Below are 22,476 nucleotides of genomic sequence, written 5' to 3'. Positions count from 1 at the left end.
TTGTACATATATTTTTGTTTTTATTCGTTATTCTTCGTTAGTTTTAATACGTTTCTAATTTGTTATGCAAGAAATACTTATGAAATATTAGAACAATTGTAGGTGTGTAATGTATGGAAATATAGATATTGTGCGAATTCGTTATACTGTGTAACTGATGAGACAATTATATATTAATTATTAAAAGGATTACTGACATTCACAGAAATAAAATATGGAAAAATAAAACAGCTTTGTTATTGCATAAAGATATAATTACACAAAGTATTCTTTGTAATTTCTTAATTATTTTATTTCATTATGTTAAATATATTTTTTCTTAATCATCTTTGTCCCAACACCTGATTATCTTTGTCCAGTTCCTCCAGTCCCTGCATTTATTTAGACAAACAAAACATTTATACATATATTTACATTTAAAAAACTAATATTACATAAAAAAGAAAATATTAATTTCTTGTCGTATAATGACGTGTCCAAAACGTTAATAACGTCGAGTACGTCGAGAGATACAATAGTGTGAATATTCTCAATGTTCAAATACAATGATTTTATAATAAATCAATTTGAAACATAGAAATACTTTGGATGAAATTCATTTTTAAAAATAACTGTAATTAATTTACTATTAAATTCTGATGTAAAAACTTTCAACCCACCTGATTCAGTATTGTTTGATCCACTACCTCCATTATTTCCACCATTGTTACCATCATCGTTTGGTCGTCTTCTTCGACCACCTCGACATGCTATTCCTGCTTCTGCATTATGACGCAGTCCGGTAGGTTCAAAGTTTATGGACATCACAGATGTCTATTAATTAATATAAAGCATTTAAAAGTTTAATGAATATAGAATAGAAGGTTATTAATATTATAACGTGATGAAAAATTTTAATGGGAGATTCTAGGGGCCAAAATAAGACGAAAATCAAGAATATCAATTTGTTGATCGAGGCTTCGTTAAAAAGTTATTCTACGTATTCTACATCAATGTTAATTAAGAAATGAAACAAAAGTAATAATAATTGACAATGCAAATAGCATTAACAAACAATTATACGTAATCGTAAACTTGTTATTAAAATCATACCGCAAAACAAAATACTAGGAGCAAAAAGATTTGAATGTTAAACAACTTCATCTTATGAGAGTTGTGTTTTAAAAAAACTGTTGTATTTCGAATGCACCTTTATTTATACTCGTTACGGTGCTATTATAATTTTTATCTTAAATCAGAAAACTACATTTGTGCGGTAACATTTCCTGTAATCTTCCAGTCATAACGATTGTTATGTTTGCTTAATTGTAACATAATTCTATGACAATTGTGAAAATACGCATTAATTTCTTTGTCATAAAATTTATTCTCAGTAAATACACACTCCTCTAACGCATCGAAATATTTTCACGAGAAAAGAAAATTACATATTAATTTGGCTTTTTTTTTACATTTTCAAATTAAGATTTAATTGTAATTACTCGTTCAAATTTGTCAAGTCACATAATTATTAATTTTTTACTACGTATATTACGTATGGTTATAGGGCTATATTAAAGAGGTTAAAACATTTACTTTGGTAGTGAAAACAGAATTAAGTTGTGGATCGTAGGGCTGAAGTTTAAAATGATATTTTCAATTAGCCAATCGAAGCTCAAAAATGTGGTATCAATTAATTAGAATAAAACATATCGATATTAAAGTCGAGATGTACTAGTTAAAAGCCGATAATCGATATAGAAACGATGTCTTAGCATTTGCAATGATTTGCAACCTATAGAGATAGAAGCAGGCAGACTGTGAGCTGCGAGCGAATTTCTGGAATCATCTATGTGAATTTAAACGGACGATTACAGTGTACACATAAAACGTTATTTTATTACTGAAATATTACACACGAACATAAAAGATGTACGTATTTTTTAATTGTATTACGAAATAAGAAATATATTTGTATTAATATTCTAGCTTTCTATATTATTACGTTTATTAACCGTATTAAAATTATTCTCATTGAAAATTGCGAATGATAGAAATTACTGTATCGTGTTTCTTCTTCTCTGTATTTTGAATAATAAATCGTTATCTATTTTATATTTATTTTTCAATTGTTTTTATTGCCATATTCGTTATTTGCGGTAGAGTAAAATACTACGAAAAAACTAAATTATTATACAAGACCATAAAAGCGACAACCAACTAACCCAGGAATTTTTCATACATGAGTTAATGAAATAAAATTAATGTAAATGTTGTAAATGATTAATGCAAAGAATGAAGTTGTTCAATAATCATGTTCATGCTTAGTTTGGAGCAACAATATCAGAATGGCAGCAGTGGACATATCTCCCAAGAAGGATGGAGGTGTATTGAAGGAAATTATTAAGGAAGGTATTGGAGATGAAACTCCACCACCTAGAAGCAATGTAAAAGTACATTACACCGGTACTTTGTTGGATGGAACAATGTTTGATTCAAGCAAAGTCCGTAATAGTCCATTTAAATTTGAGCTAAAAAAAGGAAATGTCATCAAAGCTTGGGATATCGGGGTGGCTACAATGAAAAAAGGTGAAGTTGCACTATTGACTTGTGCTCCTGAATATGCGTATGGGAAGGCTGGTAATCCACCTAAAATTCCACAAAATGCAACACTGAAGTTTGAAGTAAGTTACTGTTTAATCCAGTTAACTTAATCAAATAATTATTCTGGTTCAATATTGCACGTACGTTGTTCATGTTGTTGCTTCAGATTGAAGTAATTGATTGGACAGGAGAAGATTTAAGTCCTGACAAAGATGGAAGTATCGAAAGGTATCAAATTATAGAAGGAAAAGACAGTAACACACCACAGAGTGAAGCTTTAGTAAATGGTAAGTGTAATTGTACGATGTTTGACTTTTAATATGATCGATACTTAGGATTAATTTTTGTTTTTTTTTCCAGTACATTTAATAGGAAAGTATAATGATAAAGTATTCGAAGACAGAGATGTTCAATTCTCTCTTGGAGAAGGAGAAGTATGTAATATTATAAGTGGTGTGGAGAAAGCTTTAGAATCCTTCAGTACTGGAGAAAAATCAATACTTATAATTAAAAGCAAGCATGCATTTGGAAATGCGGGAAAACCAGAATTTGATATTCCGCCAAATGCAACCGTGGAATATGAAGTAGAGTTGAAAAGCTTTGAAAAAGTAATTATTTTAGTAAAGACCAAACAATAAGTTGAAAATATTTTATCTTAACTAACATTTTTTATATGCGTTTCAGGGTGTAGATTGTTGGTTATTAAGCAATCCTGAAATTATAGAACAAGCAAAGATTTATAAAGAGAAAGGAACAACTTACTTCAAAGGAAACATGTACAATTTAGCTATTAAAATGTATGAAAAGGTTATTTCGTGTCTGGAGTTTATAGAGTCATCTAAAGAAACCAGAGATTCTGAAACAGAAAATAGCCTTATTTTATCTGCTCACTTAAACCTTGCTCTATGTTACTTGAAACTAGATCAAAACGTTGAAGCAAAAGATTCGTGTAATAAAGCTCTAGCATTAAGTCCCCAAAATGAAAAAGCACTGTTCAGAAGAGGACAAGCCTACCTTGGATTAGCATCGCCCGAAATTGCAATTAAAGATTTTCAAGAAGTTTTGAAAATAGATCCAAAAAATACAGCAGCTGCCAAACAAATTGGAGTTTGTAGTAATCTTATTAAGAAACAGTTAGTAAAAGAGAAAAAATTATATGCAAATATGTTTGATAAATTTGCTCAAGAAGATAAACAGGTTTGTGAAAAACAACAATAATCTTACTTTATACCGATTACAAATATTTAATTTTTTGTCAGTGCACATTTATTTAATGTCCAGTTCTTCGTTATGTAATGTTAATAATTGACAGTTTGCTTTTGTTTGTATTACATAATAAATAAACCATATAATAAATAATATTGTTGATTTAACTTACATATGACCAATATATACTTAAAAACTAGTCTTCTTATTCCGTTTTCGAACAATATAGTTTATCATACTTTGTTATTAATGTCACAGAAGGAGGAGAAAGAGATGCAAGCACAACCAGATGTAATGAACGTGGCTCTAGGTGAATGGGGGCAAGAAGAACGACCTGGAGGTAGAGATGCAACTGCTTTTGAAAAGGAGAATCCTAACATACTTATGCTCAATGCTAATGGTACTGGTGAATTTCAGGACATGTGAAAGACTCTTTCTTTTCCTTGCACTGCCCCCATTTTTAACTGCCAATGACTTGAAACTTCATCAATTATTATTTTCATAAAATATCACATAAATGCATGTCTTTAAGTTTATTAGTATTCTGTGACATACGATACAGCCTAGTCATCAAATTTCATATCTCATGCAAGTCATGAATTTTATTAAATAAAACTTCTATCTTCATTGTATTCGTGTTTTCTATAAGCTGAAATCATTTACAATAATAAAAAAATTACAGTAAAGTTTATCACTACGATACATTTATTTTATACTATTGGTTAGTGTATTTGATAATAATGTATATTTAAAATTGTAATGCTTTTATTAACAATATTACAACAATCTGCAATTCATCATTTCATATAATTGTAAATGCAGCATGATGGGACATAATGATAATACATACCTCTTGAATAAGTAACACCCTTTGTTTACCTTTTAGCAAACATTTGCAATACAGGTTATTATTATTATTTACAAAAGTATCGAAGGAGGCTAAAATATACTTACTTGCTATAAAAAATTTGTCTCTTATTGTTCTGGCACAATCAAGTACTTCATACACTCAAGGTCTTCCTCTATATTGCAGTGAATTAAAAGATGGCACAAATGTTAGGAGACTGATTTTGACCTAAACTTCTTTCGATTCTCTCAAGTATGATATAAAAAAATTGTTACAAATACTGTGTAAATGTCTTGTCTACTATTTCTGCCCCCTAAGTGAAACGCTGCCTATGCTTTTAGTTACGAGTATTCTAGTTTACAAAAGTTTATAAAAATAAATATTCAAACCTGCTCTGGTTCTGTACTTGTGCCCTTATCCTTATCTAGATGCCTGTCTTCCTTCGAGTTGCGATCTCCATCTTTCGTTTTTGATACATAATTGAAAGTTTGGACTATTGAATTATGCTGTTCAGCCCATAATTTATAGCCTCTTCTTGTAGGATACTTCTTAACACTTAGACAAGCCAAGCATGTCCATTTCACACCCTTTAATGGTTTCGACACTAACCGTACTTTTGCCGTTTCACCAGGTATAAGAGGACATTGACAGCACTTGCAAATTGTTTTTTTTATATCCGATTCCCTGAGAAACAGTTATTTATATACTTCACTATTCGAATAAAACTGTTGTTATTTTCATTTATGAAAAAAGTCAAGTCGTTTCGTAAATTGCGACTGTAGAAAAAATTTAAACCGGAATAATTTCGTTAATGAAGACTACGGCAGTCAACATATTAATTCAAACCAAGAACTTACATTCGTAAAACGGATTTCTTCGCACATCCTAGCATTGTATTGCCGTAATACGATGCTGCAACTCTATTTTTTAACGCCATTAGGTAGCTTACCTAAACAGAAATTTGTTTCAATCATTTCACTTCAACGGTTATAACACAACTACAAAAATCTGTCGAATAATACCATTACCTGATACAGATAATTCATTCTTTCGAAAATATCTTTGCCTTGACATAATTTTGTATCTGTATCTACAATAATTATAAAATATATATTTAACTACGTTTATGCGATAAATCTTCAAAATATCACAAATTTAAAATGGCCTACTAACTCATTGTTCCCGCTGAATTCAAGAAACTATGTTTTCAGTATCCACTAATACGTTGAAATACTCTAAGGTTTAATGCTGACGGAATTATAGGTTACATTAATTACTCTTACAAACACTCAGAATATAATGGAGCCTAGTGACTTTTAAGCAGTGTTCTCTTCCATTAATTTCTATGATTGGAAGAAATAATAGTTTTATTAAAATTATAAAGGAAAGCAAAGAATCGAATTTTGATCATGTTTTAAAAGAAAAATGGAGAGAAGCTCAAACGAAAGGAATATTTCGTTATATATTAAACGTTCAGGATTCAAAAGTATTAGATGGAAAATTTCAGTTCATAGCCCAGGTAGTATTTCAATTTTTAACAAAATCTTTATGAACAAGTTTTAATCTAATATAACATATTAAAGTTATTTAGTATTTTGTGAATTAAAATAATCCTTTGCTTTATTACAAATATTTAAAATCAATTATTTCTTCCATAATGGCATGTTTACTTATTTAAAACTTTATATTTATATCAGTTGAACACCGATCGTGGATATAACAGAAGATCTCCTGAAAATATTATTTCAATGATGCAACCTTTTAACAAGAAGTGTTTTAACTTTATGCAACTTACATCAGAAGAAATAATAATGGATTTAAATAATAAGGATGAAGAAGACATAATTGCAATTAATATTAGTCCAATAGAATATTGTCATTCTCTATTATTACCACAAAGATGTAAACAATTACCTCAAGTTGTAACAAAGTATAGTCTATACAAAGCTATTGAAATATTTTCATTCAGTTGTTCTTTGTAAGTATGCTTAAATCATTTTAAAAGTATGAATGTTAAAAAGTTTACATTGAAAACATTTTAAGAAAATAACATATTTTCAGGTATCTCAGAGTGGCATTTAATAGTCTTTGTGCTTATGCATCAGTGAACCATCTTCACTGGCATCTGTACTACTTGAACCATAGGATGTTATTGGAATATATTGTAAATAAACATTTTCCTGTTTTCTATTTCTAGTAATTCTAATTAATTTATTTATATAAAGGTATCAAATTCAAAGTAATGTACGAAGAGCAAAAGACTATGAACATTACCATGTACTATTAAATTCTATTCATTTTGATTACTATCCTTGTTATTGCTTTTATTTTCTTAGGATCTAGATGAATTTGTAGGTCCTGTAGAAATTTTAAGAAATTATCCAGCAAATGGATTCTGTATAAAACGGTCAAATGTGCAGAGCATAGACGACCTAGTAACTTGGGCATTTTTAATAATAAATTATTTACAAGAAGCAGAAATAGCACACAATGTTTATATTACGAGGGCAAAAGGTGGTTCTGGAAAAGAATACGAAGACTTGAGGATTTACATTTGGGCTAGAAAGTCCAGCAGTGGTATAAAGGATACCAGTGCTCTTATTATAGCTGTTTGTGAACTATTTGGTCATTTATCGATAAAAGGCAAGAAACTGTTACATATTCAGTGATTGGGAGCATAGCCAAAAAAATAAGCTCTTTCACACTTACTATGTTTTATGTATTTTACAGATGCAGACGAATATAAGAATTTATCAGAAGAATATGTAGCTAACATTCTTAGAGACGTTACCGAAGAACCTTTTTCATTGGTTCTTGACAAAGTAAGAAATCTGATAGAAAAATGCACAATGTTACCAGAAATATGAGTATGTGAATGTTAGCTCAATAAATGACAATATAGCTCCCTTTATTCCTATCACTATGAAAATTACAAGCGATAGGGCGAAGTTAATTCCTCCAAACTCTTGTTTATTGGACCAATGATAGCTCTGAATTTAAGTTACGAAGTTAAGACTAATATTGCTTACAAATATTTCTATTAGCAATTTAAATATGACAGAATAAATACTTGAAATTTTCCGATGTATTACGTAATTTATTATTAATGACTAAAAATTTTGTTATTAAACAATGTTAAACTTCATAATAGTTTTGACTACTATAAAACAATAGAACTACGGTGTTTCATATTGAAAGATATTAACAACGTGCTGCAATCACACAGGCACGGCGTTGATCTACACAATCAGAAAATTCTTGGACTAAATTAGAACACATCAGAATTTCTTTAGGATGTTCTTGGTAACACTTTAGTACTTTTGTAGAACTCTCTAAACATGGTTGTACGGCATCTTGAATATTCACATTCTTTTGATCTGTAAAAATGGTAGTAAACAATTAACATGAATAATTTATATTATTTTATGCTTCATAATCTATATAAACTATATTTATAAGGAAAGGAAAGTATAGTTCGATGTTGGTAGCTCTTTTAAAAGTTAATAAATACTATATAATAGTTAATAACAATATACCACTTGTATATAATTCTTCTGCAGCTCTTTTGTATTCCTGATCCATAATGCTATTAATTTTTAAGTGATTCTTTTCCAAATTTTCTAAACGTTCTTGCCAATATTGGTCTTGATTATAAAGTTCTTGCTCTTTCTGTTGCTGTATTTCAAGAGCAGTTAATGTTAATTGTGGGTAATAATAAACAGGATATCCAGAAGTCATTGGTACATTGCCACTCTGAGGTATTGTTGGAGATACAACCATATTAGGAGATGATTGTGTCAAAGTAGTAGATCTTACTTTGTTTATTGGTTCGGAAGCTGTTTCGTTTGCTTTGCGAGTCAATTGTTGTACAACTGCATTTGATACCTTGATAACATCTATGTCTTCTTCATTGTTAATAGTAAGCTTGCGAGCACTTTGTCCAGCTCCCATTTCAATAACTTCTATTTGTTTTTTTAGGAAATTGAAATGTTTTTTTATTTCAATGGATCAATTAAATATATGTAAAGCAGTTAACCTGAAAGGATACATAACACTGTGATGAAATAAACTATTGGTTTTATATCGATAACATGACATATTTATGTTTGATTATAATTCGTATAAAGTTTTTCTCTTAAGCCGAAGAAATTAAATAAAGTACATTTTAAGAATATTTCTGCAATTCGTGTTCATAATTATTATTTTAAAACTACGGTTATGTTCTCGCAACTAACACACTTAATCTAACAACCATATTTCTGCTACATATATTTTAACGAAAGAATACTTTTCTTCTCATTATAGAATCATTGTCAAGAAACTATATGACCTTATTGACGTAATTCTTTATCATAGAAGCGAATACATTTTTCCTCGTGTTTTTCTTCTTGTTTACATTTCCAAAAAACTTTCAACAAACTATATACATGTTTAAATACTTTTATTCTTTTAGTATTATTAAGTATTAACGAAAACGTAATATCGATTTGTTATATGTATGAATTTTTCTATATATTGTGTTACAAAACTATCGAGCTATGATTTATGGTAGATACTTGTTTTTTATTATTTAAACTATTTTTACTCACCAATAGTGTTCTTACAACATGCAGAATACACAATTACAAAATCCAACATGTATTATTTCTAAAAATAAAGTTTTATAATATCCGTACAATTATTCTATCATACAGCAGAAGAAGATTCAGTTACGTTTCAAGCATATATACCATGATACATCAAAATACATTTGCAGATACATGATAATAAGAAAAAGTTAGGAAAAATGTATCAACTCAGTGAGTTTACATGAACATACATACATATACATTGTTAGAGTTGACGTTGCATGTATATTGCCTTACCACTGCACTGTCATAACTTCCAGTACTATAAACAAATGGCAGTTGATGGGTCATTAATTTTTTTTCCTAATAATTCATAAAAATAAGTATTATATAAATGGAACTATTACTACTTAATCAGTAGTATTTATCAAATTTTGCGAAGAATTATGAAAACTTAAAATCGATAATACTTAACTGAATTTTAATATAAAATTTACGTTGTGCATTATAATACACTTTGAATGAGTACAAGTTATTACGTATAAAATAAAAAAAAACGCGATGGTACTTCTAACAAGAATGTCACATAAAACTAATAGGATCTCTTATCATTATCACAATATTTTCGTGATATGTTTGTTAATATTTACGTTGTTCATTATTTTAACCGCTACGTATTATATTTTTAAATTTGGAAATACTCAAAAGCATTCCGTACATAATGCCATATCTTTGGACGATTTAAATTCTTTACACCTAGAAATATTGAATACAGATTCTTCGATGGCAGACACCACCAATTCTTCTTGTACATATTTTGATTGTTTTAATATTTATCGCTGTGGCAGTCAAGGAAATAAACTTTTAGTATACGTTTATCCACCAAAAATGTATGTAGACACTTCAGGAAGACCTATAACAAGTCAGATGTCAAAAGAATTTTATCAAGTTTTAAGCAGTATTATTTCAAGTAAATTTTATACGCCAAATCCATACGAAGCCTGCATCTTTATTCCTTCGATAGATATGTTAAATCAAAACAGATTAAAGATACATGAAATTTCACAAGTTTTGAAGACATTACCATTGTAAGTACCATTTTATTTTATATATTATTGCATTTAAAAAATAATGTATAATATGTTTGTTTTATTCTTTCAATTATAGCTGGAATAATGGAGAAAATCATCTTATACTTAACATGGTACCAGGAAGTGTGCCTGATTACAATACAATCATTGATGTACCCATTGGAAAAGCAATGATTGCAGGTGCAGGAATGTCATCGTTAACTTACAGATTTGGTTTTGATGTTAGTTTGCCAGTATATAGTTCCCTTATGCACAACCTTAAATCATTTTTTAACGATACCAGGTAATATAATTATATATATATATGTATGTACATTCTCTTAGTAATTTATGATATCTAATTTTATTATTTATCTTTCTTAGAAGATGGTTAGTTATTTCATCTCAAATTAATATTAATTCTGCATTTGAACAAGATTTAATGGAAATTAAATCTACGTCGCCAAAAGATATTTTAATATTAGGTCCGTGTCTACATTATAATTCTATGAATATTACGGTTCGATGTGCTGGAGAAGATGTTTATAAATATCCTAATATACTTCAGGTATATGGTACATAGTATTTTTATCGTTATTATTAAAGTACAAAATACAAAAATTAAAATAATAAAGGATACGATATGATATCAAATTAATCATGAATTATAGCAATTATTAATGTAGAGCATAAAGCGAAAATTATTATGTCAAGATTATTGTTATTAGACGTCAACATTTTGCCTAGTGATTCGTGGCGCAAGACTCGGTCAAAGTACGCTTCTAGAATGTATGGCAGCGGGTAGTATACCTGTAATTATAGCCGATTCTCTTATAATGCCTTTTTACGGTGTAATTGATTGGACCAGGTAGAAATCAATTATGTCACTAGTTTTTATACCGAATAAAAATGCTTTTATAAATTATGACTAATAAACGTCTCTTGTCTATTTTTAGGGCTGCTATTTTTATACGCGAAGTAGATATGCTGTCAATAATATCAGTTTTGAAAAAAGTATCTAAACAACGGATTATAGAACTTAAAGAACAAGGTGCATGGCTTTACAAGAAATATTTTAAATCTATGGAAAAAATAATGTTAACTACGCTGGAAATACTTACGGATCGTGTATTTCCACATTTGGCTAAAAATTATTTATTTTGGAATGTACCGCCTCGGAAGGAAAGTATAAATTATAATAGCTAAGAAAATATTTAAAAATTTCAGCGAATAATCATTTTCATATTACGTATATAGGATACTACATCGCCGCTTTATTTGCCTACTACCGCATCTAAAACTCGAGGGTTTACTGCAGTAATTTTAACGTACGACAGATTGGAATTGCTATTTCTTTTGATTAATAAACTTGTTAAAGTACCAAGTTTGTCTAAAGTTTTAATAATATGGAACAATCAACATAAAAATCCACCGCAATGTAGGTGTAAACTTTTAGTACGGATTTCCGCTCAATATTGTTAAATTTTTAAATATTAAAACAAGAAACATATTTTAAAAAATTGGTATGCCACAGCATCCAAATGGCCCAAATTGAATAAACCATTAAAAGTTATACAAACGAAGGAAAATAAATTATCCAACAGATTTTATCCATATGATGAAATTGAAACTGAAGCAGTCTTATCGATAGACGACGATATTATAATGCTAACTGCCGACGAAGTAGAATTTGCTTACGAGGTATGTCTATTATAATTATACGAATAATAACCCAAAAAGAATGCAAAAATTAAAGTAAAAGTAAAAAAGAGAAATAATCTCAGGTTTGGAGGGAGTTTCCTGATCGAATAGTTGGTTTTCCATCTCGAATTCACATGTGGGACAATGGAACTAATTGTTGGAAATATGAAAGCGAATGGACTAATAGTATTTCTATGGTCTTAACAGGAGCTGCGTTTCATCATAAAGTAATAAAACATACCATATCTCTTGATTTAAAAAACTTTAATATCGAATATATTTCCATTTCAGACCATAAAATACAGTCCATCAATTCCTGAAAAATAATTCTTTCCTGAAAGCTACACCTGGTATTCCCAAAAGATTTTCTGTCATTTCCTAATATCCACGATTTAAATGTCTTAATACAAATTGAGTGAAATAATTCGAATTCTGTATTTATTAATTGATATTTCAGTATTGGAATTATATGTATAGCACTGCTATGCCAGGTGATATAAGAGAGTGGGTTGATGAACATATGAATTGTGAAGATATAGCTATGAATTTTTTAGTGGCAAATATAACAAGAAAAGCACCAATAAAAGTATGTTCATTCAAATTCCTTTTAAATATTATACAATAGACTAAATATCAAATAATCGGTTCTGTTATAGGTAACGCCGAAAAAGAAGTTTCGGTGTCCCGAATGTACAAACACTGAAATGCTTTCAGCAGATTTGACACATATGATGGAACGTACGCAATGCATAAACAGATTTTCTTCAATTTACGGCTCGATGCCATTGCAATCGATCGAATTTCGTGCAGATCCAGTTTTGTTTAAAGATATATTTCCCGAAAAACTCAAGAGGTTCAACGATATTGGAAGCTTGTAAATATATTAATTCTGGAACTTCTTAATGAAATTCTTGATGAAAAATATTTATTTCTACATGTATTTATAGAGAATATCTTATAAAAATATACAAACGATTTGTATACATAAGTATATATTAAATTATTTGTCTAAAATTAGAAGAAAACACTGCACTTAATATGTAATTATGTATATAAAAAAAACTATTGTATTTAATAAAGAAAATGTCAATTTCTATCGATTAAAGTACCTGCTAATAACAAAATACGATTTGTCAATGTTATTATAAAAAAAAATTCCTAAGGGTCAGTATTTGCCGAGATTTTAAAACATATCCCTTCGACGACTGCTTTTTTACCAACTTCGTGAGACGGTAAAATCGACATGTGACTCTGCAGAAACGTGGACATATTATTTATATTTTTCTAATTTAGAAAATTTAAAAAAAAAACATACCACTGGCGTTTCTTCGCTAGAATTCATGTAGCCTATTATCATTGAATTGGTCGAATGACTCCAAAGAAAATCTCCTAGTCCTTCCTGGGCTGCGTACCGAATAGCAATAACGCCTCCAAGCTTTTGATCGAGTCCGTACAAAAATTTTGAATCTAAAACCAGATATCTTTATTAATTTATAATTGTCAATTTTAGTCATTACATCATGTTTTTAAATATGTAAAAAAACTTCTTGTATAATAGAGAGTAATAGTAACAAATTAGTTACAGATTTTCACCGATAAAATCAACTTTCATAGCATTGTGTACGCTGGTAGTGGGACAAGAGTCATCCGAAATAGCTTCTGCGATTGTGCGTGCTAACGAAGTACGAATCAGATGTTCTCCGCAACCGGAAGTACTTGTTCCTATCGAATACTTGTCTTTATACGCCCAAGTACCACATCCCCATACTCCAGCCTTGAAATTTCATTTCAGTTGATATTCGTAAAATGCGACAAACAATCATTATACTCATTAACGCTCAAACATGTAAAAAATAAGCAAAAACTATTTTACTTGTCCTACTCTTCCTGGATACTTTAAAATTATACCACCGCTTGAACAAGCTGCAGCAATATTTCCTTGTTTATCAACGCATATTGCACCAACCGTGTCCATTCGTTTTTTAGAACACTATATTATTAAGTTATTTTAAAACAATATCATTAAAATGGTTCACAAAAACGTGAATGAAAAATAAAACTTACATTATCAATTTCTATACTAGAGTCTTCTATTTTTCTTTTGTAGTGCTTGTATATCTTCTGGGCTTTCACTAAAATATATTATTGTAATGTTAATAAAAATTATTTAAATACAATTATATTTTACTGACTTGAAATTAATTGTTCCGGAGGTAAAGTTTGTATTCCCATTTCTTGGGCCCATACATGTGCTCCATTTCCAACTAAAAAACTAATATGATACAATTATAAAACGATTATTTTATCATCTTAAATAAAATCATAATTTTGATTGTAAAAATTTACCTTGGTGGAATTCTACCACATGCAATTTTAATAGATTGCTGTTCACAAAGACGTTTTGCTACTATAACAGGATTTTTTATTCCACTAACTGCACCGACTGCTCCAAATTGTAAGGTAGTACCATCCATAACACTGGCATCGCATTCTACTGTTCCTTCTAAAGTAAGATTAGAACCAAATCCAGCATTTGTTAGTGGAGAATTTTCTAATATAATCACTGCTTCTACTACCGCATCTAACGTACTACCACCAGTTTTTAAATTCTGCATTCCCTAAGAAAAAAATTCAATTTTGATCAAATAGAAAACTTTATACACGTAAGAAAATAAAAATAACTTACTGCCTTGCATGCTTGACGACATAATTTTTGGTACTTTTCCTTAAGAGCTTCCGAATGTCTTCCTGCTCCTAATGAAATGTATAAGCAACATTATTGATTTAATTAATAATTAATTTTTTATCAAAGTAACATTCAGCTTTCTAAAAAATGAATAACATACCCACATGCACAGCAATAAAACCATGATTAATATTACTCATTAGCCCTAATTACTTTTTATTTTTATTGAACTTCTGTAATATTTATGTATATTCGATAGAAATATCGTTCAGTCCAAGTTTATTTATCAATTACAAATGTGTAAAACTGTAAAATTCGAGTATAATTGTAAATTTTCATTAAATTTGCAGCTTAGTAATATGCAATAATATGTGCATTTTATATCTATTTTTTTTACCGATTGATTACCGAAGGGGTAACTATTCCATAGTCGAGACTGTCGAGATATAGAATAGACTAATGGTTCTTAATCCTTTTCTTCTAGGATCCGTTGGCTAACATTAATGGATCCTGTTTTCAAATATTAGTTAAATTAGTAGTTTTTAAACCAATTCTCCGCTAAATAAGAATTTATATTAGAGAGAAAAGCGATATGTAGTGCTGTTGCACGTTATAATAGGGAAATTCTGACCAGTGTAACCAGATTTGGCATAATTGACTAAATTACTCAATTGTCAATTCCAAAGTAATGTTATGGATACCACGGGTGCGAACCCCTTTTTGATTTAAAATTTTTCTATTATAACGCGTAACATAGTTGGGTGCCATAAGACAAGCTATAGTAAAGACAATAATCGAAACGTATTCTGTGTCCCGATTATAATATTGACCAGCACGTTATATTAATATTATACAAACTAAAACATTTACGCTTAAACACCCTGCACTTTAGTTTCATCATTTCATGTGGTTTCATGCATTGTACAATTTATTATACACTACGTGCAAACTGGAAGCGGTGCACGCATATGTGAAATTTACTATATACGTCTTTCTGAATCCCAATTATAATAGGCCAATACAAAAATATATATTGGATTGCATTCGTTGTTTATAATAAATTAATTAACTTTAGTATTAAAGTAGTTCTTAAAATTGACGCCGATAGGCGTAATATGTTTTTATAAAATACGCGGGAGTTGTCAATCCATAGCTTAACATTAATACCTATGGAATTCAACGCACGGTTTATTACTTGATATATTTAAATAAGTATGTAAAATTTGTAATGTGCAACCTTTTTTCTATTTTTCCGTAGATTATTATCAAATATAAAATACTGGGATTTTTAGCGAAAAATTACAAGATTTACAAAATCATATCAGGTTAGTGCCTTTGTAATGCTTATTTCTAACGTATATCTGTATCTTTTAGTTAACAGTAATCGTAGATTATAATTTCGATTAACAATTTGTGTCTAACTTTTTTTTTCTCATTATTAAAATATAATGAATTGTTATGAACATTATTTTAGGTAATTGTGACGCAGTGCAGCCATTAATCTGAAATTCATAAAGTTGGATACATAAGTATTTCTGTATATAAATATATATATATAAATATATATATATATATATATATTTATTTATAAATGATGTAAGTATTTGTACTTAAAAAATTATTCTTTGGTTTTGTTGTCTGACAGAACTATAACATCATTTCTAGGATTACATGAAGATTAAAATATATAAATTTTAAATATATTAGATGGCCACACCAGTAAAATACATTTGGACATTGTGATGCAAACAGTTATTTGTTTATAATAACCATGTTGTTTGATTTTTTAAAAAAAATCTTTAACTGGGTAGATGTTTCACCCAAAAAACGTAAAGCCGACTCATTAAGCGTGGAAGAAGAATTTGTGATTTCTAAAAAAAACCGTAGTGATTATAAAAGTGTAGACATGGATGATGTATCTATTGAAGTTAAAGATGACAGCGATAGTGACAATGTCCAAAGTATATCTAAACATATACATTGTCCCATTACATCATCTAGTAGAATAATGAATGGTAGCTGTAATAGTAAGGGTAAAACATATATTTATTATTCGCCTCTTCGTAAACGTGAACCATGTTGTGATAATTTAAATACAAGTTACATTGGCAGTAAAAATGATAGAGCACATAATGGTGATGCTCGTCAACAATGTCCAACATTAACTAACACTCATCGATTGAAAGAAAAACGTCAATATGATGAATTACTACAAAATTTTCTTCCGCATAGGATAGATGTTATATGTAATAAACATGAAAAAAAAAGACCTGTACTGGAAGTGATAGAAGTAATAGATCTAGAGAAATCTTCGATTTCAAAACCTGAAACAACTTCTAGAAAACGCAGTACAATGTTACAAATGCTTAGGAATAATCGCTACAGAGAAAAAAGTAACAGAGAAAAACAAGATGAAGCAATAGTGAAATATTTAGACAATGATAAAATGAATGAGACAGTACATTCCATTCATGATGAAACAAATTTGTTGCGTAAAAAAAGTAGTAATATAAGCGATATAATTGAAATTAAAGATGAAGAGGTATCTACAAATACATTACGAGATAAATTAGCAACAAAAGCTATAATCAAGGATGATTTTGTTTCTCAAACAGCAAAAAGGTATAATGCGCGAATAGAATTACGCTACAAAGAAGTAGAAGAACTTGAAAAGTTAACATATGTATTGTCTAAAAATAATCGTTTAGCGAGAGAAGCTGCTTTAGAAGAGCACTTAGCTCGATCTATGAAATTATGCGAGGCTGTCTTGAACGAAAGCGAAGAATCGGAAGAGACACTGCCTAGTTTAACAGAAGAAATGCTACAGAATGTAAAACATGCTCTTATTCCTCGACCACCGGATGAGGTCCTTATCGAAGGTTTTGGACTAAGAATTACAAGAAAAGATATTCACACTTTAGCTGATCTAAATTGGTTAAACGACGAAGTAATCAATTTTTATATGAACTTATTAATAGACAGAAGCACCAACAACAAATATCCAAAAGTACATGCTATGAATACATTTTTCTATCCAAAATTAATCTCTGGTGGACACTCATCCTTGAAACGGTGGACAAGAAAAATTGATATTTTTGCGCAAGACCTTATAGTCATTCCTATACATTTAGGTATTCACTGGTGTATGTCTGTAATTGATTTTAGAGATAAAACTATTCGTTACTATGACAGTATGGGCGGTAACAATTCAAAATGTTTATTAGCATTACGACAATATTTAGAAGACGAAAGCATGGACAAAAAGAAGCAAACATACAATACTAATAATTGGAAATTAGAATGTGTAAAAACAATTCCACATCAAATGAATGGGAGCGATTGTGGCGTTTTCTCTTGTATGTTTGCTGAATATATTTGTGCAAATAAAAAAATCACATTTACTCAACAAGATATGCCATATTTTCGGAACAAAATGGTTTACGAAATATTAAAACGCAAGCTTTTATAAAATAAATGTTATTTTCTTGATAATTATTGACTGTGAATGACCTAAATAAATTTATGTAGCTTCCATAAATAACAAAATATTTGAACATAAATGATTTTACCATTGTGTAGAATGTTCTAAACATCAAAATGCAGTATTGATATTGAAACAACATTATTGATGTTGCTACTATAGTACTAAACAGAGAGTTGCGCGGCATAATTTCTTTTGTACTATTAAAAATATATTTTTCTTGGATGTGGATTGTTTTATTGAATATAATAAATCGATACTTTTTCCATTAAAGTTGATAAAAAAATTAACATTGTAAGAAATGATTTTCTTTAGTGATAATATTTGAATTCAATTTAATAATAATCCTCATCTATAAGATGTAGAACAGTTAAATACTTGATACTTTTGATAAAAAATAAATAAGTGCGATGTACTATAATGCATTATTACGAATAAATGTAAATTTTTCAAATTATTTAAAATATAATTATTTGTATACTTAATTGTTTTCAAATTATTTATTTTGTCGCTATATAATTTATTAATATTGTATAACAAAATATCTATCTTCGTATCCATAGTTTTTATTTCTTTCATTTTCTAGAAATTTTGTATTGTGTATCAATACTTTCGACTATCCGGATAACGTTTATAAAATATATTTTTATAATTATTTTATAGTGTTACTTTCCTTCTTGTTTAATAAATTAATAATTATAAGTGTAATTATTTCCGAAGTTTAAAGAACTATTATTACATTAAAATCAATTTTGTTGATCGATTAAAAATGCTTAAAACTATTTATGTAGCAAACATATTTTTTTTATGTAATTTTCAAACATTTCTTAATATAATTTTCATGTAAGTGTTCTTATAATTCTAGGCATCTTTGAAGTTGAAATAACGGTTATAAATACTTTTATCTCTACTAGTTCTCTATATTAGTAATGTTCAAAAATACATGAAAATAATGTTAGACATACTTCGTTTGTACTACGAATGCATACACTGTACATAATAAATCGTCTTAGCGTATAACCTAATATTTTTGTAAAATTGCGACTTTTAAAATTGATTGGGAGTAACATGGTGATTGTGATTAACAAATTAAAGTGAATTATATCTGAAATATTTCTGTATAATAGACTCTTTCCATTCTCGTTAATTCCTCTTATCGAGTTACAGTACATTAATTATAAGCAACTTTTATTTGTTTTTTTTAATGGTACATAGTTCGTATTATTAATTTTTAGGTACATACAAATACTTCATGTTCGTATTTGATTATAATAAATATAACAATTAATATTTAAAACACCCTGTAAAAACTAATTTGCCTTATACGTATACATCATATACATACGATATCAGAATTATTATTTAAAAATTTAATAAGTATTTATTCGTTTCCTGTTTACTAGTTGTAAAATTCACTCAATACACGATGCTTAAAATATTTAATTCCGTTTAAAAAGACATGTACTTGATCACATTATTTTCATTACACACTTTAACTAATGTTTATGTAATTTATTATAAATTATTGTGTTTTCAAGTTAAGAGATGGTACTAATATGTAATTTAAAAATTATTTATTTTAAATTTATATTTCAAGTTTTCAAATTTGAATCAGGATTAATATTTTTACAATTATATTTTTTATAAACATACTATAATTTATAATTTCTGTGCATCTATTATATGTATATGTACATAAACATACATTTTGACAGAATGATGGCAGTGTCGATCAATGAAATCTGTGAAAATACAAAGTTGGCTCGTGAAATGGCATTAACCGGAAACTATGATACATCTGGAGTTTATTATCAAGGTGTTGTACAACAAATTCATCGATTGCTGGCAAGCATCGCAGATGCTACGCGGAAAGCAAAATGGCAACTTGTCCAGCATCAAATTGTACAAGAATTTGAAAAAGTAAAGGCAACATCGAATACCTTACAGCTCTTTAAAGTAGAAGCACACGGAGAAAGATTATTGGGTATTATTAACGGTATAATAAATTTTTACTAAAATTGTTTACAAATATAAGATAGTAAACTTTTTTAATTTAGGTACTTCGTGTTTATCGTTCGAAGAACCCACTAGAGATCCAACTTTATGGAGCTATAATAATTCGGATGCATCATGGAATCAGGCTTTAGGAAGAGATCCAGATGTATGGCCACCTTTGACACCCGTAGAACAAAAGTAAAAAAACCCATGTAACACCTTTTGTAACATTGATTTTAAAAAAGAATGTCTTAATCAAAAATTACGATTACATTATATTACATAGGGTATTAATGCAAAGAAATATATTTGTAGAAATATTAGACCACTGAAACATCAATCGAAACAACAAAATCGGACGAGTGTACGAAAATCAATCGTTACAGGAAAGAAATCAGACGCTAGAACAATTGTTAAGAAAGATGAGAAAAAAGTGTCGAGAAAAGACGACATAAATAAAGTTGGTCTTATTTTTTTTTTTATAGACTATTCCATATACAATGTAATATCATTACAATGTATAAATATTTTTTATAGGAAAAGTCAGAAACCGAAAAGGTTGATGTTGAAGTAGAAGAACGAAAATTTGAACCATCTGGCAACGATAAAGATCTAGTAGATTTATTAGGTAATATACCTGTTTGTGTAAATTAATAATTTCCAATTTAAATCGTTCACTATGTAGCTACTCTAATTTTATAGAGAGAGATATTGTTCAAAAAAATCCAAATATTCATTGGGATGACATAGCTGATTTACATGAAGCAAAACGACTATTGGAAGAAGCTGTTGTTCTTCCAATGTGGATGCCAGATTTCTTTAAAGTATGCACGCAAATATTTTGTAGGTTTTATGTTATTATGACGCTTGTTATAATATTGTATTTTTAGGGAATTCGTCGGCCTTGGAAAGGAGTACTTATGGTTGGACCCCCAGGTACTGGAAAAACAATGCTTGCAAAAGCAGTAGCCACCGAATGTGGGACAACATTTTTTAATGTATCATCTTCTACTCTAACATCGAAATACAGAGGAGAATCAGAAAAACTTGTTCGTCTTCTTTTTGAAATGGTAATTCCTATATAATGTGGATGCATTATTTTTTTTTAAATTTTCTAAACTACAATGTGTTATTTTACTAGCTTTATTAAATGTACATATATATTTATTTATACAGGCCAGATTTTATGCACCTAGCACAATCTTCATCGATGAAATTGACTCTCTATGCTCTAGAAGGGGATCCGAATCCGAACATGAAGCTTCTCGACGTGTGAAATCTGAACTTCTTGTTCAAATGGATGGTATAAGCTCGAATAGGTAACGGTATAATATAAGCTCGATAAATTAATTATGTATGCCAAGAATAACATTTGATCATACGAATCGAGAACAAGGGAGACTATATTTTGTAGCGAAGACCCAAGTAAAGTCGTGATGGTATTAGCAGCAACAAATTTTCCATGGGACATCGACGAAGCTCTTCGTAGACGATTAGAAAAACGTATTTACATTCCATTACCGAATCGTAAGTGTTGCACAATTTCGGTTTTAAATTTTTCATGTTATATAGGTATTTTAATTCTTTATCGCGTATGTATGTGTTATATAGACGAAGGTAGAGAAGCGTTATTAAAAATTAATCTACGCGAAGTAAAAGTAGATTCGTCCGTGAATTTAGCAATTATTGCAAAAAAGTTGGAAGGTTATTCTGGTGCAGATATTACAAACGTTTGTAGGTAAGTAAAATTTTACACAAGGTTTCCTATATTTTTGTATATATTAAAATTCTAAATATATTCAAGTTTATGTATGTATATTCTATACAGAGATGCATCTATGATGTCTATGCGAAAGAAAATTGCTGGTCTAAAACCTGATCAAATCAGACAACTACCGAAAGAAGAATTAGATTTACCCGTATCCGCGGCAGACTTTGACGAAGCCGTGGAAAGGTGTAATAAAAGCGTTTCTCAAGAAGACTTGGAAAAGTATGAAAAATGGATGAGTGAATTTGGTTCATCTTGATATTGTTTCATTCAAAAAATTTAATAATTACGAAGAACTCATTCGTTCGAATTAGAATTGTGAAATTTTATACGCGTCGATATTGATATATACAATATAAATAATCGCTTAAAATAGCCTTGTCGATGTCGAAGTTACAGTTTTTTAAATAAAAGTAATAAATATTAATTAACGATATTTAAAAATGAAGTTCTTAATATTTTATTTATTTTCTTTAAAAATATACAAAGTACCATAGAAATAGAATGTAAAATGAATAAAAGTAATTAAAAACACTAATTTTAGTGTAAATCACAAAATACGTACTTCGTT

The 22,476-nt window shown here is 29.0% G+C and overlaps 8 protein-coding genes across 23 annotated transcripts; 5 read left to right on the top strand and 3 right to left on the bottom strand.

Annotated features, from left to right (window-relative positions):
* Position 1: 1 nt before the first annotated feature.
* On the bottom strand, positions 2 to 21,189 carry LOC122399629. 2 transcript variants are annotated; one of them, XM_043400441.1, is made up of 8 exons: positions 21,185 to 21,189; positions 7,653 to 7,660; positions 5,810 to 5,835; positions 5,665 to 5,726; positions 5,494 to 5,585; positions 5,026 to 5,320; positions 660 to 813; positions 2 to 371 (listed from the first exon to the last, which is right to left on the bottom strand). In XM_043400441.1, exons 3-8 carry the CDS (start codon positions 5,811 to 5,813, stop codon positions 346 to 348), a joined length of 633 nt encoding a protein of 210 aa, XP_043256376.1. In that variant the 5' UTR covers positions 5,814 to 5,835; positions 7,653 to 7,660; positions 21,185 to 21,189; the 3' UTR covers positions 2 to 345. The 2 variants fall into 2 exon arrangements, with proteins under 2 accessions (XP_043256376.1, XP_043256375.1); XM_043400440.1 differs by lacking the exons at positions 7,653 to 7,660; positions 21,185 to 21,189 and having other exon boundaries at positions 5,810 to 5,923.
* LOC122399625 (FK506-binding protein 59) lies at positions 1,582 to 5,001 on the top strand. Its single transcript, XM_043400433.1, has 6 exons — positions 1,582 to 1,911; positions 2,308 to 2,663; positions 2,750 to 2,870; positions 2,944 to 3,191; positions 3,268 to 3,780; positions 4,048 to 5,001. The coding sequence occupies exons 2-6, from the start codon at positions 2,328 to 2,330 to the stop codon at positions 4,213 to 4,215; spliced, it is 1,386 nt and encodes a 461-aa protein (XP_043256368.1). The 5' UTR covers positions 1,582 to 1,911; positions 2,308 to 2,327; the 3' UTR covers positions 4,216 to 5,001.
* On the top strand, positions 5,876 to 7,511 carry LOC122399628 (GDP-D-glucose phosphorylase 1). Its single transcript, XM_043400439.1, has 5 exons — positions 5,876 to 6,155; positions 6,334 to 6,614; positions 6,698 to 6,800; positions 6,973 to 7,279; positions 7,367 to 7,511. Exons 1-5 carry the CDS (start codon positions 5,982 to 5,984, stop codon positions 7,501 to 7,503), a joined length of 1,002 nt encoding a protein of 333 aa, XP_043256374.1. The 5' UTR covers positions 5,876 to 5,981; the 3' UTR covers positions 7,504 to 7,511.
* LOC122399630 (MICOS complex subunit mic25) lies at positions 7,719 to 9,376 on the bottom strand. Of its 4 annotated transcripts, XM_043400445.1 has the most exons (4): positions 9,226 to 9,376; positions 8,453 to 8,672; positions 8,173 to 8,311; positions 7,719 to 8,013 (listed from the first exon to the last, which is right to left on the bottom strand). In XM_043400445.1, exons 2-4 carry the CDS (start codon positions 8,585 to 8,587, stop codon positions 7,838 to 7,840), a joined length of 450 nt encoding a protein of 149 aa, XP_043256380.1. In that variant the 5' UTR covers positions 8,588 to 8,672; positions 9,226 to 9,376; the 3' UTR covers positions 7,719 to 7,837. The 4 variants fall into 4 exon arrangements, with proteins under 4 accessions (XP_043256380.1, XP_043256377.1, XP_043256378.1 ...); XM_043400442.1 differs by having other exon boundaries at positions 8,173 to 8,672; XM_043400443.1 differs by lacking the exon at positions 9,226 to 9,376 and adding an exon at positions 8,967 to 9,155 and having other exon boundaries at positions 8,173 to 8,672.
* Positions 9,606 to 13,059, top strand: LOC122399622 (exostosin-2). The gene is made up of 10 exons (XM_043400421.1): positions 9,606 to 10,292; positions 10,372 to 10,578; positions 10,659 to 10,842; positions 11,003 to 11,142; positions 11,231 to 11,441; positions 11,532 to 11,712; positions 11,809 to 11,975; positions 12,059 to 12,202; positions 12,433 to 12,561; positions 12,632 to 13,059. Exons 1-10 carry the CDS (start codon positions 9,766 to 9,768, stop codon positions 12,851 to 12,853), a joined length of 2,112 nt encoding a protein of 703 aa, XP_043256356.1. The 5' UTR covers positions 9,606 to 9,765; the 3' UTR covers positions 12,854 to 13,059.
* LOC122399627 (threonine aspartase 1-like) lies at positions 13,085 to 15,400 on the bottom strand. Of its 4 annotated transcripts, none has more exons than XM_043400435.1 (10): positions 15,059 to 15,400; positions 14,822 to 14,967; positions 14,662 to 14,729; positions 14,322 to 14,593; positions 14,168 to 14,247; positions 14,040 to 14,107; positions 13,849 to 13,965; positions 13,559 to 13,749; positions 13,291 to 13,442; positions 13,085 to 13,226 (listed from the first exon to the last, which is right to left on the bottom strand). In XM_043400435.1, exons 2-9 carry the CDS (start codon positions 14,859 to 14,861, stop codon positions 13,307 to 13,309), a joined length of 972 nt encoding a protein of 323 aa, XP_043256370.1. In that variant the 5' UTR covers positions 14,862 to 14,967; positions 15,059 to 15,400; the 3' UTR covers positions 13,085 to 13,226; positions 13,291 to 13,306. The 4 variants fall into 4 exon arrangements, with proteins under 4 accessions (XP_043256370.1, XP_043256369.1, XP_043256372.1 ...); XM_043400434.1 differs by having other exon boundaries at positions 13,569 to 13,749; positions 15,059 to 15,394; XM_043400437.1 differs by lacking the exon at positions 13,849 to 13,965 and having other exon boundaries at positions 13,569 to 13,749; positions 15,059 to 15,395.
* LOC122399623 (sentrin-specific protease 1-like) lies at positions 15,886 to 18,321 on the top strand. The gene is made up of 3 exons (XM_043400422.1): positions 15,886 to 15,986; positions 16,136 to 16,257; positions 16,327 to 18,321. Exon 3 carries the CDS (start codon positions 16,433 to 16,435, stop codon positions 18,128 to 18,130), a length of 1,698 nt encoding a protein of 565 aa, XP_043256357.1. The 5' UTR covers positions 15,886 to 15,986; positions 16,136 to 16,257; positions 16,327 to 16,432; the 3' UTR covers positions 18,131 to 18,321.
* On the top strand, positions 19,119 to 22,275 carry LOC122399624 (katanin p60 ATPase-containing subunit A-like 1). 9 transcript variants are annotated; one of them, XM_043400430.1, is made up of 11 exons: positions 19,119 to 19,213; positions 19,858 to 20,138; positions 20,200 to 20,335; positions 20,453 to 20,597; positions 20,675 to 20,765; positions 20,840 to 20,961; positions 21,028 to 21,207; positions 21,314 to 21,456; positions 21,528 to 21,664; positions 21,749 to 21,875; positions 21,966 to 22,275. In XM_043400430.1, the coding sequence occupies exons 2-11, from the start codon at positions 19,859 to 19,861 to the stop codon at positions 22,162 to 22,164; spliced, it is 1,560 nt and encodes a 519-aa protein (XP_043256365.1). In that variant the 5' UTR covers positions 19,119 to 19,213; position 19,858; the 3' UTR covers positions 22,165 to 22,275. The 9 variants fall into 9 exon arrangements, with proteins under 9 accessions (XP_043256365.1, XP_043256367.1, XP_043256366.1 ...); XM_043400432.1 differs by having other exon boundaries at positions 19,141 to 19,236; positions 19,858 to 20,126; positions 20,224 to 20,335; XM_043400431.1 differs by having other exon boundaries at positions 19,141 to 19,236; positions 19,858 to 20,126; positions 21,552 to 21,664.
* Positions 22,276 to 22,476: the final 201 nt, after the last annotated feature.

Source organism: Colletes gigas, unplaced genomic scaffold, assembly GCF_013123115.1.
Source record: "Colletes gigas isolate AHSC1104 unplaced genomic scaffold, ASM1312311v1 Colletes_gigas_Sc00014, whole genome shotgun sequence".
In the NCBI taxonomy this organism is placed as follows: Eukaryota; Metazoa; Arthropoda; class Insecta; order Hymenoptera; family Colletidae; genus Colletes; species Colletes gigas.
This window is presented reverse-complemented; position numbering and strand designations above follow the sequence as displayed.

What these genes read in the sequence shown, in the direction of transcription:
- LOC122399623 (XM_043400422.1), top strand. Translation starts at nt 16,433, where the DNA reads ATGTTGTTTGATTTTTTAAAAAAAATCTTTAACTGGGTAGATGTTTCA.
- LOC122399628 (XM_043400439.1), top strand. Translation starts at nt 5,982, where the DNA reads ATGATTGGAAGAAATAATAGTTTTATTAAAATTATAAAGGAAAGCAAA. An exon ending in TTTTCATTCAGTTGTTCTTT is followed by an intron (nt 6,615 to 6,697) that starts GTAAGTATGCTT and finishes ACATATTTTCAG; the next exon opens with GTATCTCAGAGTGGCATTTA. An exon ending in TGGTCATTTATCGATAAAAG is followed by an intron (nt 7,280 to 7,366) that starts GCAAGAAACTGT and finishes TGTATTTTACAG; the next exon opens with ATGCAGACGAATATAAGAAT.
- LOC122399630 (XM_043400442.1), bottom strand. Translation starts at nt 8,587, where the DNA reads ATGGGAGCTGGACAAAGTGCTCGCAAGCTTACTATTAACAATGAAGAA. An exon ending in AGAAGAATTATATACAAGTG is followed by an intron (nt 8,014 to 8,172) that starts GTATATTGTTAT and finishes CCATTTTTACAG; the next exon opens with ATCAAAAGAATGTGAATATT.
- LOC122399627 (XM_043400434.1), bottom strand. Translation starts at nt 14,861, where the DNA reads ATGAGTAATATTAATCATGGTTTTATTGCTGTGCATGTGG. An exon ending in TTTTATTGCTGTGCATGTGG is followed by an intron (nt 14,730 to 14,821) that starts GTATGTTATTCA and finishes ACATTTCATTAG; the next exon opens with GAGCAGGAAGACATTCGGAA. An exon ending in CTAGCGAAGAAACGCCAGTG is followed by an intron (nt 13,227 to 13,290) that starts GTATGTTTTTTT and finishes ACGTTTCTGCAG; the next exon opens with AGTCACATGTCGATTTTACC.
- LOC122399622 (XM_043400421.1), top strand. Translation starts at nt 9,766, where the DNA reads ATGGTACTTCTAACAAGAATGTCACATAAAACTAATAGGATCTCTTAT. An exon ending in ACATAAAAATCCACCGCAAT is followed by an intron (nt 11,713 to 11,808) that starts GTAGGTGTAAAC and finishes GGTATGCCACAG; the next exon opens with CATCCAAATGGCCCAAATTG. An exon ending in CAAGAAAAGCACCAATAAAA is followed by an intron (nt 12,562 to 12,631) that starts GTATGTTCATTC and finishes GTTCTGTTATAG; the next exon opens with GTAACGCCGAAAAAGAAGTT.
- LOC122399625 (XM_043400433.1), top strand. Translation starts at nt 2,328, where the DNA reads ATGGCAGCAGTGGACATATCTCCCAAGAAGGATGGAGGTGTATTGAAG. An exon ending in ATGCAACACTGAAGTTTGAA is followed by an intron (nt 2,664 to 2,749) that starts GTAAGTTACTGT and finishes TTGTTGCTTCAG; the next exon opens with ATTGAAGTAATTGATTGGAC. An exon ending in TTGCTCAAGAAGATAAACAG is followed by an intron (nt 3,781 to 4,047) that starts GTTTGTGAAAAA and finishes TTAATGTCACAG; the next exon opens with AAGGAGGAGAAAGAGATGCA.
- LOC122399629 (XM_043400441.1), bottom strand. An exon ending in GAATGAATTATCTGTATCAG is followed by an intron (nt 5,586 to 5,664) that starts GTAATGGTATTA and finishes ATTTCTGTTTAG; the next exon opens with GTAAGCTACCTAATGGCGTT. An exon ending in AAGAAATCCGTTTTACGAAT is followed by an intron (nt 5,321 to 5,493) that starts GTAAGTTCTTGG and finishes ACTGTTTCTCAG; the next exon opens with GGAATCGGATATAAAAAAAA.
- LOC122399624 (XM_043400424.1), top strand. Translation starts at nt 19,211, where the DNA reads ATGGTGATTGTGATTAACAAATTAAA. An exon ending in ATTATTGGGTATTATTAACG is followed by an intron (nt 20,139 to 20,199) that starts GTATAATAAATT and finishes TTTTTAATTTAG; the next exon opens with GTACTTCGTGTTTATCGTTC. An exon ending in AGATCTAGTAGATTTATTAG is followed by an intron (nt 20,766 to 20,839) that starts GTAATATACCTG and finishes CTAATTTTATAG; the next exon opens with AGAGAGATATTGTTCAAAAA.